The 17,153-nt window shown below is 33.3% G+C and overlaps 1 protein-coding gene and 1 non-coding gene across 2 annotated transcripts; one reads left to right on the forward strand and one right to left on the reverse strand.

The window, feature by feature from the left end:
- Positions 1 to 428: 428 nt before the first annotated feature.
- SULTR3;5 (sulfate transporter 3;5) lies at positions 429 to 9,117 on the reverse strand. Its single transcript, XM_086455108.1, has 12 exons — positions 8,762 to 9,117; positions 7,640 to 7,847; positions 7,375 to 7,546; positions 6,911 to 6,976; positions 6,063 to 6,176; positions 3,337 to 3,453; positions 3,088 to 3,214; positions 2,334 to 2,620; positions 2,042 to 2,232; positions 1,652 to 1,734; positions 884 to 960; positions 429 to 797 (listed from the first exon to the last, which is right to left on the reverse strand). The coding sequence occupies exons 1-12, from the start codon at positions 9,072 to 9,074 to the stop codon at positions 549 to 551; spliced, it is 2,004 nt and encodes a 667-aa protein (XP_086311234.1). The 5' UTR covers positions 9,075 to 9,117; the 3' UTR covers positions 429 to 548.
- A 7,899-nt stretch (positions 9,118 to 17,016) lies between these two features.
- Positions 17,017 to 17,090, forward strand: TRNAR-UCG (transfer RNA arginine (anticodon UCG)). The gene has a single exon. It is a non-coding gene; the product is annotated as a tRNA-Arg (tRNA).
- The last annotated feature ends 63 nt before the right edge of the window (positions 17,091 to 17,153 follow it).

Genomic DNA, 17,153 nt, shown 5'->3' on the forward strand with positions numbered 1-17,153 from the left:
TCCTCTTGATCTTGGATGACTTTTAAAATCATGAGAGAGGATTTTACTTAAATTGTGCGGAATTATTTTGCCCAAAACAAAAAGAAGAAGAAGAAAGAAACAACTTCATCATAATGGACGTTGTGTCATGGTTTTAAAACTCGTTTGTTATCTTGGTACAGAAGTGATCGAGTAGGGAGGAGTGTTAATGTGAATCTCACCTCATCACATTTTTTGACTCATGATGGGCCAATTCAAAACAATACATCAATACTTACATTTCAATCTTTTGAGACATGATTATATCAACTTTTCACTAAAGGCTGAAGTAGACATCAATACGTTTCAAATAACAAGCTTAACACAGCAAACAACCTCAAATCAAGGCTTAGACCCATAGCTTAGTTGGTTTGACACATTGCAAAACAACTTTGAGGTATGTGGGTTCAAGTCTAGCTTACCTATATATACATAAAACACTCTCAACTATAGATCGTGTATTGATAAACATCCTCCTTGAACTCCATTAATATAAGTATGGGTTCGTCTTGTTGTTGGGTGATAATTCATCAAGGGTGATCCACATGCATATTTCGACTGTGTGCAATAACATTATCATCAACCACACAAGCTTCAGTTTCCATTGTATTCGAGCTTCTCTCCGAGCCGTTCTTCTTATTTGACGCATTAAGATTGAAACTGCAAGCCTCAACTGCATCTTGGATTGATAAGAACACCGAATCCTTTCCAACTGTTTCGATGAAATTAGATAACATCAACTTTTCTGTCACCTCCATCCTTGGATTTGATATTGCCACCTGAAAAAAAATATATATGATTTAGATTTCCTTTCATTCGAAGCATTGTTTGAGAGTAATTAATAGTGGGAGAATCTGTTATAGACCTTCATCCCTCTTCCTTCAATGTTTCTTCGCACTTCGGACAACATTTCAATTCCTGTCATGTCAATAGATGTAACTCCTACAGAAAATGAACAAATGGGCACCATGGTATTAGCTGTTACATATCTAATAAATGACCAAAATGTGCAAAATACACCTCCAAGCCGGAAAAAAACATGTGCAGTACTTCATCCAGTTCGATTGGTTCTTGATCAACATCTCAGTAAGACCCATTGAATCTAATTTGCTTGGTTTTCGAATTTTGTAACTCCTGAGAGTTGGATTTAATTTTGAAGTTAAACTTCTGAAAGTTGATAGTGAAAGTTAATTATAATTCAAATTGTGCTTGAACTGGATGGCATAGATCCTTTAGTAGGCTGTGTGGCCCACCAAGATCTAGAGGTGCATATCCATGGATCAATTGTATGAGTTCTCCATTTATTATTTTGGGAATAAAAGATGTCACAAATCCAAAAACGGTGTCCCATCCCAATACATAGAAATGGTGTCTGCGTGGAACATTTGGATCAGAGAATATTCAAGTTGGGGTGCGTGCATGACTTGGTTAGGAACCCGACTGAAGCGTGCCACATGGACACCGTTCTAATTTATAGGAACAGGACACTGTATCATGAGTCTAAAAGATAATTTAACAAATGTTGGGTTCAGGTGAAAGTTGCCAAGTCTCAATCCTCGGCATGTGTCCCACAAATTCGAGCTCCAGTTTATGAACAATAATTGTTGTGGATTTCCCATTAGTTCATGCTTACCTTCCATGTCAAGGATGACATGTTCAATGTCATTCCTATTAGGATTTGTCACGTTTTGTTCATCTTGGATCCACCTCGAAATTCTGAAGAAATTGACAAGAACATAATTTATTTAGATTAATAAAATTAAAAAACCTACACTAAAAAGGATAACGAAACAACATAAGGCATCCTCATCAAAGTTGTATACCAAAGTTCATTAAATTCTCTAAAGCCCCTACTACATCGATCCATATTTTTTTCAAGTATTCCTCACTTTTTTCAGAGTCTTCAACTTATTAGCTCTAATTGGGGTTGTAGTTGATCGAAAGAGAACAGTTTCAAGAGTTTAATAGCCATCTACTAAAACTCTAGTGTGTATGTTATATTAATTTGAGCATTAGCATTTACCTTTCTCTTACATAAGAACTATTGGCGAAGTAAATGGGGGATCCCAACTTTAGAACTAGAATCCCAGGGATTCCAGTTGCAGAAGGATATTGTTGCATATCACGATACATCATCGAGTTTGGTATGTTCCCAAGATTACAAGTAGGAGGTCTAGCAACATATAAAAGCGCTCTGAGTACCGACAATCCTATCTGGAATGATTGAAAAAAAAAAAAAAGTCCAATTATCAAACTTTGAGATTTATATTATTGGGGGAATTAAGATTTGGGAGAGTTGCAATAAAGATTCTTACTGATAACATGAGGCCAACGTCCATGCTGATAAAAGCGACACCCAAGAAAGCAGCCATGCAAATGCAAAAATCAAATTTGTCAACCTTGAAGAGGCGATACGCCTCCTCGTACTCTATTAGCCCAAGCATGGCAGACATGATGATCGCCGAAAGGGCCACAAGAGGAGTATAGCTAAAGATAGGAGCCAAGAATAGGAGAGTCAACATTAAGCATACTGCCATCACAACATTCGACATTGCTGTCTTACATCCAGAATTGAAATTAACTGCAGTTTTTGAAAATGGCCCTGCAAGTCAAACATCCATGCAACTATAATTAGACCCATTAACTACTAGAAAAAGACTTTAGACATCACTTTTTAAATGATGTCAATTAGAAAAGGTGATGTGTATTCTTTAGATGAAAAAAGTGTTTGTAAAAGGCGGTTTTAAGACACCGATTCTTCCAAAACCGATGTTTAGAAATCAAACATAAATCGATGTCTAAAGTCCTGCATGCAATCCCTCCACCCATGAAAAATGCACTTTAGATTTAAAATTTGATGTTTATTTAAACGAAAATGATGTCCAAAGTCTTTTTTTTTTTTTTCACTAGACAGTTATAATCGTAGTTTTATAACTCGAAAACCCATGTCAACTTGAGTTATATGTATCCCGAAAATACATATTCAACTGATACTTTTCCCGACCATTGAATTTTGTGCTTATATGGTAAGGATCGTACCCGATCAAGCCAAGTCATATATATATATACCTGTAGTCAAGTAGCATGAAGTGAAGGATCCTACAATGTTCATCATCCCAAAAGCTATCATCTCCTTGTTTCCATCTATTTGATCATTTTTCATCATGGCAAAGCTCCTCCCTATCGCTATTCCTTCCTGAATTTAAAAAAAATAAAAAATAAAAAAATAATCATAAAGATTTCCAACATTAATTTACAAAATCTTAATTTGATGAGGAACAAAAGAAAAATGTAAATATTTGTTCTTAATAATCTTACAGCCAGAGCAAGTGTGCCTGTGATGATCCCTGCTTTAATGGTTGTTGGTAGATACTTAGAGTCAAAATTTAAGTATTTGATGGAAAGAGGATTTAATCCTTTGTTCAAGTGACCCACCTACCACGAGATTAAAAAAACAAAATCAGCCAAATTTAAATATAACAAAAAAAAAAAAAAAAATTTACAATAATTACTAGGAAACACTCTCCATTGACATGGGATCCTCTATTGAGTTTAATCCCACATCAGACACTCATTGCCTTGTCTCTCTCCTTATAAGCTCTTGGGCCTCGTCACTCATTGCCAATTGATTTTGAGTAGGACCCCCAAACATATCATGGTATAAGAGTTGGTCTTTCTCTCCTCTACGTCATTCAATTCATATCTCCACCTGCTTTGGCCTAGTCCAGCCCACATGTACGTGGACATGTTGCATTTAGTCCTCACATCATACACTCATTACATTCTTTATGTCCTTATAAGCTCCTGGCCTCTCTACTAATTTCCAATTGGTTTTGGAGTTGGGACTCCCAAACTTATTATCCTCCCCTTTTCGTTGGTGGGTCTCTTATATCTACTTTTTATCTATGGTTGCATGGTGGATGATAGTTGGTAAAAGAGTAATAAAGGAATATTTGAAATCAAGTCATTTATGGCTCGTATATGAATGTATAATAATAAAGCTTAAATATCAATAGAAATTATATTGCCACACCACCTTTTGTTATGGTACCAATAAATGAAAATATACATCACATGGCAAAAAGGATAAAGACACACCAAATATCTAAAACGAAAGAAGAAGGAGAAGAAACGGAAAAGGGATGCAAAAATTAGAAGAATTATCCACATCCAAAACTTCACAATATTGAAGTTTATAGTTTGGTGTGTTATAAAAAAAAGTTGGTGGGGCAATATAAGCTCTAGGATCATATGCGACTGCATGATCTGAATTAGCCATCTTCATTCATGGTATTGAGGCTATCAAAAATCTGAAATGTGCATCGAGATTCATTACGTCTTCGATCTGAATCTATATGATTTAGGAAAAACAATCATAAATTGCACGGTTGGGATAATCTGATCAAATGGTTCTTGATGAGATTTTCAGTTGTGTCCCCAACATCTGCATGTTTGATGTTTCTCACGTATGCATCCAATATTGTGAAAGGTCAAAGTTGATCTGGTCTTCTATTAAAATGACAATTGTATCCCTTACACGTTCTACAAAACGAGAAATCCTATCCACGTTAATTTGCCTCCAAAATATTAGCAAAATGACTCGGAAAACTGTTGAAAACAGGTGAAGGTTCCAATCATATCATATCATATGTGCATGCCGAGTCTGATTTGAATCGGATCGAACTACTCAGTTGAGTCAAACTTCAAACCAATTCAAAATTGGGAGATATATTATTATATTTTAAACATAATTCAATTTTTTTTATATTATAAATTAGATAAGTAGATGTAAATTCATTCTTATATCAATTAAAGATTAAAGATTGAGTCGTGGTGGAGTGACCTCGAGCTGGAATCTCATGTCGCACTTTTTGATGTAAAAGTGGATAGGAACCATAGATACTTTTTTACTTGTATCCTGATGAAAAGTAGTTATGATTCCCATACACTTTCACGTCAAGAAGTGCGATATGAGGTTCCAGCTTGAGGTCACTTCAGCATTATTCTTAAACATATTTAATAAATTTTTGAATTTTCTTTTTTTATAGATATAAAATACACCAAAACCAATCCAAGTATAGCCAAATAATCAAAACCATGGGTTTCAAGCATATTAATTTTATATTACCAAGTATATAGTGCGTTAGGTGGGAATTCATTGTGATTGGCAACATGGTTTTAAAATTCATTGAGTCAACTCAATTTGTTTGAATTTTGAGGTGAATCTCAAAAAAAAAATATCTAGGGAACCAAGTTGTCAACACTTCAGAGTCAGTTCAAAAGGGACTCGTTAAATCTGACACGGTGATGAGTAGTTGAAGTGGCATGTGCCAAAATCACAAATCTTTTTCTTTTTGTATCCTGAAGAAAATACATGTGGTTCTGTGCAATGCCTCATCAACCGTGTCAGTTTATGGCAACTCTAAAATGTTAGAGTGCATGGTATTATAATTAGATAAAAAGATAACTAATGAATATAAAGCTTTTGATTTTTGAGAAATCTTGAGAATATGATGAATTACCATTTGGTGAGCTGAAAATGAGTTATTTATTATTCCAACTAACTATTCATTTTAATTATCAAAACGTAAATGATCATGTTTTCATTAAAAGAAAATTCAAAAAGGTAACGAATTCGACGGTTTAAAGTGATTATTTCCAATTAGTCACTTTAAAAACCTCTAAATTCATTATCATCGTGTTTTGGTAATTAGAATGAACAATGAGTCGGAATTATTAATTTGTCAAAAGTTGATCACTTTGTAGTAAATATCCCTAAGAAATAAATAAGGTTCAAAGGATGAGTGAGAAGAAGAAAAAATGCTCATAGAATATTAAATCCACGATTTCATAAAATCTCGAATGGACCAATGACATTACTCCAAGAGCATTGAGGGCCTCTGACTCAAATTACAAAACTACCTTCATTAGACTATTTTTTTTATTATTATTATGTGTAAACTACCCTCATTAGATTTGATTATGTGAAATTGCCATATCCACTTTTCTGTGAAAAAAAAACATCTCGAATAAGAAATACTTACAATTTGGATTCCATGCTTCTCTGCATGAGCCAAATAAGCGAAGAGACATCCCAATAACACAGTCACTATTGGGCCAATTGCAGATATCCAAAATAACCCTGGTCTCTTCTTTTTCTGCCAGATTTATCATAAGTTATTTATTTACTATTCCACAATTATTAAAATATAAGGTCAGAATCCCTTAACTCATGAGAATGACTCACGAAAAAAACACATGATTCCAACCCTTTAAATGCAAAATTCAATGGTCGAGATTTATTTTTGGGATAAGTATCTCTGAGATTTGTGTTATCAAGATACTCATAAATCTCAACCATTGTATTTTGTGTTTAAAGGGTTGATTTTGTATTTTTTTCATGAGTCATTCTTAGGACTCAATGGATCCCAACCCTAAATTATAAACTTTAATATATATATAGGGAAATGTTCAGCACCCTAAGTTTTACCACACACTTTAACAAACGTTTTTTGTCCTACATGGGTTAGAAGTTTTGGAATGGGCTGATTTTTGGTGAGGATGATCTCTATGATTAGAAGATCATCCTCCCCAAAAATCAGCCCATTCCGAAATGTTTAGCCCCATGTTTACACGTTGAAAAATCGTGGACCGTCCATTTTTTGTAAATCAATTTTGATGGGGTTAGAAGTTTTGGAATGAGCTGATTTTTGGTGAGGATGATCTCCTCACCATAGAGATCATCCTCACCAAAAATCAGCTCATTCCGAAACTTCTAACCCATGTAAGACAAAACGCGTTTGTTAAAGTGTGTGGTAAAACTAAGGGTGGCGAACGGGACCCATATATATATATATATATATATATATTCTAAAATAAAAAATGAGCTCACCAAGAACCTAGTTATGAGGAGGAAAACAAGGAAAAAGATCCCTACAACAGCACTCTCCCATCTCCACTGCCAAAGAAAAAAAGATCTATCAACAACAAATTGGTGGTTTTTTAATTTATTTTCATTTAGATGGTGATGAGGGTAATATAGTAACTTTGTAAGATGTTTTCTATGTGTTTTTTATGGAGTGAATAACAAGAAAAAATTATCAATAGTAATAATAAAAAATAAATAAATAAGGTTAGGAGGGGTTTAAAAAGAGAACTTCTATTGCGACACTAACTTTTGCTAATGCCACTCAGTAAGATGTATGCAATTCTTTCGTGATTTACAAATGAATTGGGGTGGCATTAGCAAAACTTGGTGTGGTAATAGAATTTATCTTTAAAAAAGAATTCATGAATAAAATTGATGATGGGTAAGGATTTTATTTATTTATTTTTCAATTTAAATGATGATAATACCTCATGTCTTTGGCTGAAGACTGAACGCATGACAGAGATTACATCAGTTTTGGTAGTAAAATGCTTCAATCCAAACATGCCCTTTAATTGTTGGAGACAAATGATCGTAGCCGTCCCACTCATGAATCCAACGATAGTAGAATGCGACAGAAAGTCTACTAAAATCCCAAGTCTGTAAAAAAAATAAAAATAAACCCATTCACACACATAAATACATAAATACATAAATACATACATACATACATACATATATACATATTTGTACCTGAAAACCCCTAAGGCTGCTTGAAAGAGCCCAGTGAAGAATGTAGCGGTGAAGATTAAGTGAAGATATAATGTTGGGTCATCGTTTGCCGATACAGAGCCTCCAATAGTTGAAGCCAAAAGCAATGAAGCTGCCGCTACGGTCCCAACTGCAAGATCCTTAGAGCTACCAAAAATGGCGTAAATCAATGGTGGTACAAAGCTCGAATCTGCAACAAAAAATCAAAATTCAATTCAATCCGTTATTCTATAAATTACAACAACCCACTAATCTAGTTTGCAATACTAAATATATCTCAATTATCAACAAAACTCTATAAATATAAAGATTTAGAAAGAGATGGAGCTTAGAATTACAAACATACAACAAACTATTGTCCAAAATACTAAATTATCTTTTTTTATTTTTTTTATTTTTTTTATTTTTATGACATGGGTGTCCAAACTTATGTCTGACTAGGGGGACCGGAAGAGCCAAGGCATATGGGTCCCTCCCTAAATAATAATCATCTCTAAATTATTGAAAACTCGATAAATATAGAGATTTAGATAGAATTGATCTGGGAAGAGGTGCTTAGCAACATAAAATTAATTCTTTCAACAAAAATCAATCCAAACCCTCATTCTATAAAACACAACCACTCATTGGCCTAAGACACTAAATCATATTTAAATTATTGAAAAATAAAAATATAGAGATATAGAAAGAAGGGTACTTAGCAACACAAAATTCTTTTAATAAAAACCAATCTAAACCATCATTCTACAAAACGGGACAACCCATTATCCCTATTCAAGATACTTAAAGTTAACAGAAAAAACTCGAAAAATATAGAGATTTATAAACAAGTGGAGGTTAGCAACACGAAATTCTTTCAACAAAAATCAATCCAATGAGACCCACTATTCTATAAAACACAACCCATTATCCCTATCCACAATACTGAATTATGGAAAATCTCTAAATTTTAGAGATCTAAAAACAAACGGACATTAATAACACATAATTCTTTCAAAATTAATCCAACTCAACCCATTAATCTATAAGACCCAATCCTCACAAAAAAAAAAAAAAAAAAAAAAACTGGACAAATAGAGATATTTAGAAAGAAGTTTAACTCACATAGGCCAATAATCGGAGGTATATTTGCAAGCTTAGCATAACTTATTCCTTGAGGTATAGCGAGGCTGGCGATGGTGATGCCAGATAACACATCGTATCGAAATAAACGTAAATTGTATTTCGGTAGCCATTCGAAGACAGGCAAAAAGTATTGGATCGTTTTCTTGACTCGACGAATTGGTGGTTCGTTATTTAAATGTCGAAACGGATCATCAGGGAAAAGGGTCTCTTTGAGATCAGATTTAAAGGAGGTTTTAAAGCTTCTAGGGGTGGAGAAGTTCACATTGTGAACAAACCCATCAGATCCTCTCATGGCTTCAAAAATAAAAAAAAAAGAACGATACGAAGGTGTTATGTTGTTAGGAGTTTATTAGTTATATAGGGAGAGAGATGGAGGAGAATAATACGTGGATGAATTTGATTGGATGAGATGAGTCTGACTTGTGTAGTCGTGATCCAGAGTGGTGCAGTAACATACGATTGCAGATTAAATACATCGGGCTGCGTGCAATGTAGAAAACGACTTGATTAGGAGCTCAAATTGTTTTAAATTCCAACAAAAACCTGCCACGTAGTCACCGTTCCTATAGAATAGGAACGGGGACAGGATCTGATTCATTCTGTTAATGTATCTGGCTTTATCCAAAAATATTAAAAGATTTTCCATTTTAGTTTGTTATCTGCAATTTTTAGTATATTTTCAGTCTGGATTACAGAATTAATTTGTCACAATAAATGTTACGTTAACAGATCATATTGGGTAATAAAAGTTTCTTACCTACGTTTTTACAAACAGATATCAATCCGGGATGGACCAATCACACGAAGGCACGTGTATGGAAAATTCCAATTTACAAAACTACCCTCGTTGGGCTTCACGAGTCAGGCAGTAGAAAGTCTTGTGAGGAAAAAGTCTTAGGCAATAATTTCTCTCATATTTACTACATAGAGCCCAGGGTTTGGCCAAGAATAATCGGTTTGAACTTGGCACGTGTCTGTAAAATATGGATTTTCTTGACGTATCTCCCTTACAAATATAGGATATTAAAACCCCTCCCTAAAATTTAAAGAATTATGATACCGTCCTTTACCAGCAATTATTCTTTCAAGTTTTTCATGAGTCAATGAATCGTAACCCTTTTATAAAAAGATGTGTCTTGAGTTAGAATCTATTGAGAGACTCAAATATTCTTTGAGATTGAAAAATTCAAAAGATAATTCAAATTGGGATATGTAGGATTTTCTTGTTGATTTTGCGAATGGGAATGGGAATGTGAATGTGATGAGCCTAATATAATATACATCGCTTTTTACTTGATAAGTGGGTATCTTGTTGACAGTGGACCAGGCCTACATTTGGGCTTTGTCCAATCCATAGACCGTGGTCTTTGTCCAAGGATTAGTGTTGGATACGTGCAACACCCGCACATTACACACGCTAGATAAGTGAGGGTACGGCCTCGCGGGTGGCCCCTGAGGAATTAATGCTCATACTAGGTATCAAACTCATAATATATGGGCATTAACAGGTTATCAGTCTAAAATTACCATTGAGTCAATCCCTTGAGGTTATACATCATTTTTAATATAGTCGAAAAATTTAATCCTAGCCAAGACCATTGTTTATCAAGGTTATTGAATCACTACTTTACAAAAAAAAAAACCAGTAAATCCGTATCGGTCACTTGCATTTAGCCAATTTTGAGGTTTAGGATTGGGTTCATTCTTTGGAAGAGAGAAAAAAAAAAAAAGGAAGTCGGGGAGAGAGAGATAAATAGAGAGAGAGAGAGAGAGAGAGAATTGGGCGAGAAAAGAATTGGTTCAATGCCCCCACCACTCCCCGCATTTTTAAAATGAAATCATTTCGATCATGTGCACATGGGATTTGAAGAAAGCTTTCCTTTTCACAAAACAATGAAAGAACGAGACCTTGTTGGATGTCTAAATCATATTGATCAAGTTAAGAAAGTAGAATACTAGACTAGGTCTAAGATTATAGGCTAAGCTGGCACACCTAATTTATTAATAGGGTAGTGCCGGAGTGCTATTAAAATTGACATTGTTACATATGTTGTTGGTGCGGAGGTGCGCACGGAAACACAGATGTTTCTCACTCATATCCCAATGGAAAGTATCTATGGTTTCGTAAACACATCCACACATCACAATGTCAATTTTAATGTCACTCTGGCATTTTCCTTTCAAATATGCCCTAGAATACAGAGTTTGTATGAAGGTTTTCATTGTCATGGCACATGACTTTTTAGTGAGATTAGGGGAGGGATGCAAGTTATACTCTTGTTGCTAGGGTAAGTTGGTAATGATTCTTCAAAATCGTGTGGTCTTGACTATTTATTATTAGAGAATTTTAAAGGACAAAAATATTCTTATATTTATATTATTATAAATTAATTATTATCTTCATAAAAAAATAAGTGCAATAAGTAACAAATATATCTAATAAATGTACGTTATAATTTAAAAATATTAATTAATCTAAATGCAACACTACTTCCTACCTTTTGAGGATACAAAGTTAAAAAAATTAATTAATGTAAATTTGACATAATCATTGATTTAGACTAGGTTAATTTAGGAAATAAAGTTAAATTTTATGCATTTAGAGAGGCATATATACTTTTTCTACTTAGTAAGTGAGATTACTAAAATAATCTCCTTTTATAATTAATAACAAACATATTAGTGCCTTTGGTGCTTGAACATAGAAAAGATCCAAATACAAAAAGCAAAAAAGGAAGAAAAAACTAATCCAAGCAACGTCCATTGATTAATCAAGCTAATTGGCTTGATCAAGTCTTAATAAACCCATACTTGCTATTATGCATTCAAACTGATTTTGAGGTTATGTTTGGATTCGTTCTTTGTGAAAATTAGAGGTGACAAGGGGAGAGAAATGAGTATAATGATAGAGATCAGGAAAGGTGGTAGGATCAACAAGCGAAAGAAAAAATAGAGAACAAAGAGAAAAAGAGAGTACAAGTTTTATGTCTTTGTTCTAAAACACGTGAAAATGGAATAAATCATTTCAAACATGTGCACGAAAGATTCGAGAAAGTCTTTTTTTCCTAAACAATAAAAGAACAAAATTAGTTCTATGATCCTTAAACTAGAATAAGTCTAGGCTTACTTGGCAACCTAATATTTCCAAATATGCCCTAAAATACAATAAGTACCAAGTTTTGATCGGCATGGCACATATATTTTTATGAGAATAGCAAAAGGACATAAATCATGCACATGCTACTAAGATAAAGTCTCGTCAAAAGCATGGGTTCTTGCACATTTTGTTGTCTTTAATAAAAATTATTTTAAAATAGTTGATGATAAGTTTTTTATTTTTTATTTTACTTAACTTACATCTTTAGAAGAATTTGACATGCCTCCTTAAATTAGATTTACCATCATTGATCATGGGTGTCTAGGTTAATATCAATAGTAAAGGGATATAAGCTAAAATTTTATGCATTTAATTAGGGAGGCATATATAATTTGTCAACCAAACTAACCTAAAAAAAATAAAAATATTCTCCTCTAATTAAAATGAAATATACTAGTAACAATGGTGCTTGAACATTGCAAAGATCCGGATAAAGAAAAGAAAAAAGGAAAAAGAAAATTCTGTAGCCTTTTGAGTTGGTAAATTAATTTGTGCCACTCTTTAATGCATGGGTGTCCAAAATCTATGACTTATCACATAAAACAAAGAATCAATTGTTTTAAGGAAAAAAAAGGAAAGAAACCCCTTCTCATATCTTGTAATCAAAGTTAAAATATGATTGTTATATGCTAAAGAAAAGATGGTTTTTAACTTTAAAGAGAATGAAGAAAAGATAATCAAAAACTAATTTATCCAAGAATATTTCATATACATGATTATATTAATTCATCACGAGCTAATTTTTATTTTCGTTTTGGCGGGCCATACGTATCATCTCATCCAGCACGTGTACAACATTAAATAGTCATCTTTTTGAGATGTTTTAAATTTGAAATTCAACTCAACGGATAAATATTTCACAATTTCATTTTTTTTCCATTAAGATAAATATAGGGGTCGAGCATATACCTACTAGATTATATTCTCAGAAATTTAAAATTGAGTTCACTACATGAAAAAATAGGTAAATTTGATGTCAAAATCCGTCAAATTTACCCACTTTTCACGTAGTACATGAGTCACCTAACCAATATAATTAACTGAATGAAATGAAAGATCAAGATTCAAGACTCATGTTACAAGGTGATAATAAAACTTTTATGTTTGTAAACCAGGCGTAATCCTTTTATCCAAACTATTTAGGATTGGTAATGTAGTTTTAAGAAGCACCACATTGCTATTTTTTTGGGAAAAAATTTAGAGTTCTGCGTCGACGCAACCGAGTTTCATGTTGGCTTGCCAAATTTTAAAACTGTGGAACAACATGCCCTCAATTCACTTGTTAGTAACTATATTTAATAACAATATATATATAAAATGCCCGACAATTTCAGCCTAAAAGTAAAGGTTGAAATCATGGAAAGAAAGGTTAAATATCTCTTAATTGGGTATCCACTTTCAAGAATTGAATCTTGCATAAAAGATGTTCGTTCCACAAGATTTGTTAGACACAAAAGTCCCAAATCAGTTTTTTTTTTGGCCCACTCACAACAAATACACCTTCCTCAGTAAACCTTGGAGGATCTTACCTACTCAACTTAGGGTTTATCATATTGGTGGGTTTATCAAATCAAGTTTGAAACGTTATCAACCTCTCAAACTCTTTGGGCAATATGCAATGTTCTTAATCATAGCTACTTTGGTGCTCGAAAAATTAAAAATAAAAATAAAAATAAAAAGAACTCAAGTTACAATCAATCAGTGTTTAATAAGTAGTCGCTGTTATACATGCCCGGGGGAGGGTCCCCTATGCCTTGGTTCTGACTTTGGCTCATCCAGTCCCCAGTCGAACGTAAGTTTGGACACCCCCCGTCAAAAAATAAAAAAAAATAGTTGCTATTAGTTTAGAGAACTATTATCACACCAACCTTTTTCTATAACATCTTAATAACTGAAATTATATATGAAACACAAAATGAAGATAAATTAATGGGATATTTACGAAAAAATGATCAACTTTTGATGAATTTACGATTCTTGCTCACTATTCATTTTAATTATCAAAACGTGAATGATCACAAATTTGGATGTTTTAAAGTGACAATTTTGTTACCGTTATGATTTTTTATTTTTATAACGAAAACGTGGTCATTCATGTTTTGGTAATTAAAATGAACAGTTAACCAGAATAGTAAATAACTCATTTTCAGGTCACGAAATGGTAATTCACTCTAAATTAATAACAAGCATAAAAATGATGATTGGAAAATGAATTCCACCATTTAATTGCATGTAGTAAAATATCAAAATATATGTATAAAGGCATCAATTGGTTTATATGTTTGGGAAAAAGTTGGTGTGAATATAATTTCTCTCCAAATGAACTACAAGTTGTTCAAGATAGCCAAAAAGAGATGCAAAGACCAACTTCAATTCTCATTCTATTAATGGAGATCTACATGGCCTCCATTAGCTTTTACATATATGGATGAACACTGCTTGAAAACATCTTGCTACCATAACAACCATTAAAGATAAGTTGAAGTCAACATAAAGTTGTAAAAGCTGATGTGGTCAATCGATATATCTGACTATGACAATTCAGGGAGTCAAAATTGATTTCTTTACACCTCATTTGGATTAACTTCCTAATCATGTTTCTAATTTCGGCGGAGAGTTTGAAGATCGTTTCGAGAGAACTACTCCCCGTCAAAGCTAGAAGTCAATAATATAAGGGAAAAAAATGTTGTAAAAAATCTCCACTATCGTCTTATGGTGTTTTGGAGATACACAAAACATTGCTAAATAAATCAATAAGTAACCTTGATTATTTATTAACTATCCCAAATTATTTACATTTAGTGGTGGTTTTTAAAATGATTAATATCGATTTTGCTAATGCATTTATCGACAAGGGTATCAGTGGCGTTTTCACTAAATCATCACTAAAAGATTTAGCAGTGGTTTATTTTTGTTTTGGATTTTTATTTTCGGACTATTTTGGTCATATCTAAATCTATCCAATTTTGATGCGGTTATGTATTGTTATCATTCACATGCACAGACAATTTGGTCGATCCATCAAGTGAGTGAAGTAAACAATCTTGATCGTTTATGACAAATGGGATCAATGGACAGCGAAAAGGGATGTGGACTCATTCATCCACGCTGGGATAAGATGTTTATTGTGGTCGTCAATAAAAAAAAACTTGTGTTTTTGTCGTGACACAAAACTGCTTTGGATAGAAAGTAAAAAAAGTAGATAGTAACTATGGAAGAAAGTAACTTTTGGGAGAAATTAATTTTTAAAAAGTATAGAGTAGTTTCGATTTTTTATATATATATATATATATATAAAATATTTAAAGATAGTTATTTAAAATTAATCTAAATAAATTTGTAATTTTTCAACTTTCAAAAATAAAAAATAAAAGGTTACATTTTTAAGTTAATCCAAAAGGACTCATACTCCCATACCCAAGTGGCATACTCAATCGACACCTAGACTCAAGAATCGTAGTTCTACTCTCCTCAGGATATAAAAGTATAGTTCCTCATAAAAAAGTATAGTTTTGTATCCAGAGGAGAGCAAATCCATGGTTCCAAAGCCTATTACGTCAAGGGTGTTGATGGAGTATGCCATGTGGATAAGTAAGATTATCATGACTCCCACAATTAACATCTTATCCCAATGTGAATGAATGAGTCCGCATCCCTTTTTGTTGTCCATCGATCCCATTTGTCATAAACGATCAAGAATGTTTACTTCACTCACTTGATGGATCGACGAAATTGTCTATGCATGTGAATGATAATGATACGTAACCACATCAAAATTGGATACATTTAGATATGACCAAAATAGTCCGAAATTAAAAATTTGCCCAAACAATGAACCAAAACAATAAATGAGTACCAAACATGATGATTTCTTTTTTTAATATAAAATGGTTGCATCAAATGCCTATAGGGTAAGTCAAAGTAATGAAACATTAACATCTATAACATCATTCTAAAAAAACGAGCGAGAGCCAGAATTTGGCTGAGTTGACTCAAGTTGATAAATTTTTTAGATAACTACACATAAAAAAACTCTAAAAATGTCATTTTGTGCTATCTACTCGAGTCAACTTGGTAACAATACCGAGTTGCATCTGGGGAGGCTGTCAATGAATTGGGTTAGGATAGGATCCTGGTCAATTTGGTTAATAAATGTGCATTTGCACATGCCATCTATTCAAGGGCGGAACCAGGATTTTCTTTTAGTGGGAGCAAACTTATAGTTAATTGGAGGGGGAGGGGACAAAAATTGGATGGAGTGGGGTAATAGGGTCAAACGGGGTATATAGTAGTTCAAAATATAAGAGTATCTCAAATTTAAGCATAAATGCAAGAGGTGTCTAAATGCCCAAAAAAATTGAGTGGGGGTAATTGCCCCCAATGTCTCCTTACTAGATCCACCCCTGCATCTATTAATCTCTTAAGAATTTTGATAAAATGACGTTGTTTTTGCCAACTCCCCTTTCTCTCTCCTGTCCATAGTAAAAAAGAACACTTTATGATTTGATCACATTGTGACATTCAAAAACATGATCCAATGCAAAGGAGTTGTAAAGGACAAAATTATATGCATTTGAAAAAAAAAAAGATTAAAAACATAGTTATTTTTCACCATTGAATTTTATTATTAATTTTGAGTGTTGGCTGTCTATTTTCAACATCTTGGATCAAGTTTGAAAAATAATATTTTTAAATATAAATATTGTCATGAAATCTAAAAGACTGTGTTGTTAGATTGTCAATGTCATAATCCATGTGGGCCCAACAACTCTTTTTAAAATTTAAAATCTTAAAAAATAAATTTGTGGGTATTGGGCGAGAGAGAAGCTCTCTCGATTGTTGATGTCATTTGCGCCACATGCCAAAGGTATGTTGGGCTGTGAGCCAACACGTCAAGTGTGCACCAAAAACTGCGTCAAATCATCAGCACTCTCTTAATTAATCGTCGAAAGGGCCGTTTTAACTCTTTTCCCTAGCTTTATAAGGGCCTAAATTAACCAATATAGCTATTGCATGGTGAGGAAAATGAATGGTTAATATTATCTTTAAATTGTTTTGAGACTTCAATTCGTGCGAAGACCGCATAGCGCAGTGGATTAGCGCGTTTGACTTCGGATCAAAAGGTCGTGGGTTCGACTCCCACTGTGGTCGCTTCGTCCCCCTTTTTATTTTTCCTTCCCAGTGCATTTTTGTTATTATCAAGAAAATTTTAAT

Source organism: Akebia trifoliata, chromosome 1, assembly GCF_017979445.1.
Source record: "Akebia trifoliata isolate Shusen 1 chromosome 1, ASM1797944v1, whole genome shotgun sequence".
Taxonomy (NCBI): domain Eukaryota; kingdom Viridiplantae; phylum Streptophyta; class Magnoliopsida; order Ranunculales; family Lardizabalaceae; genus Akebia; species Akebia trifoliata.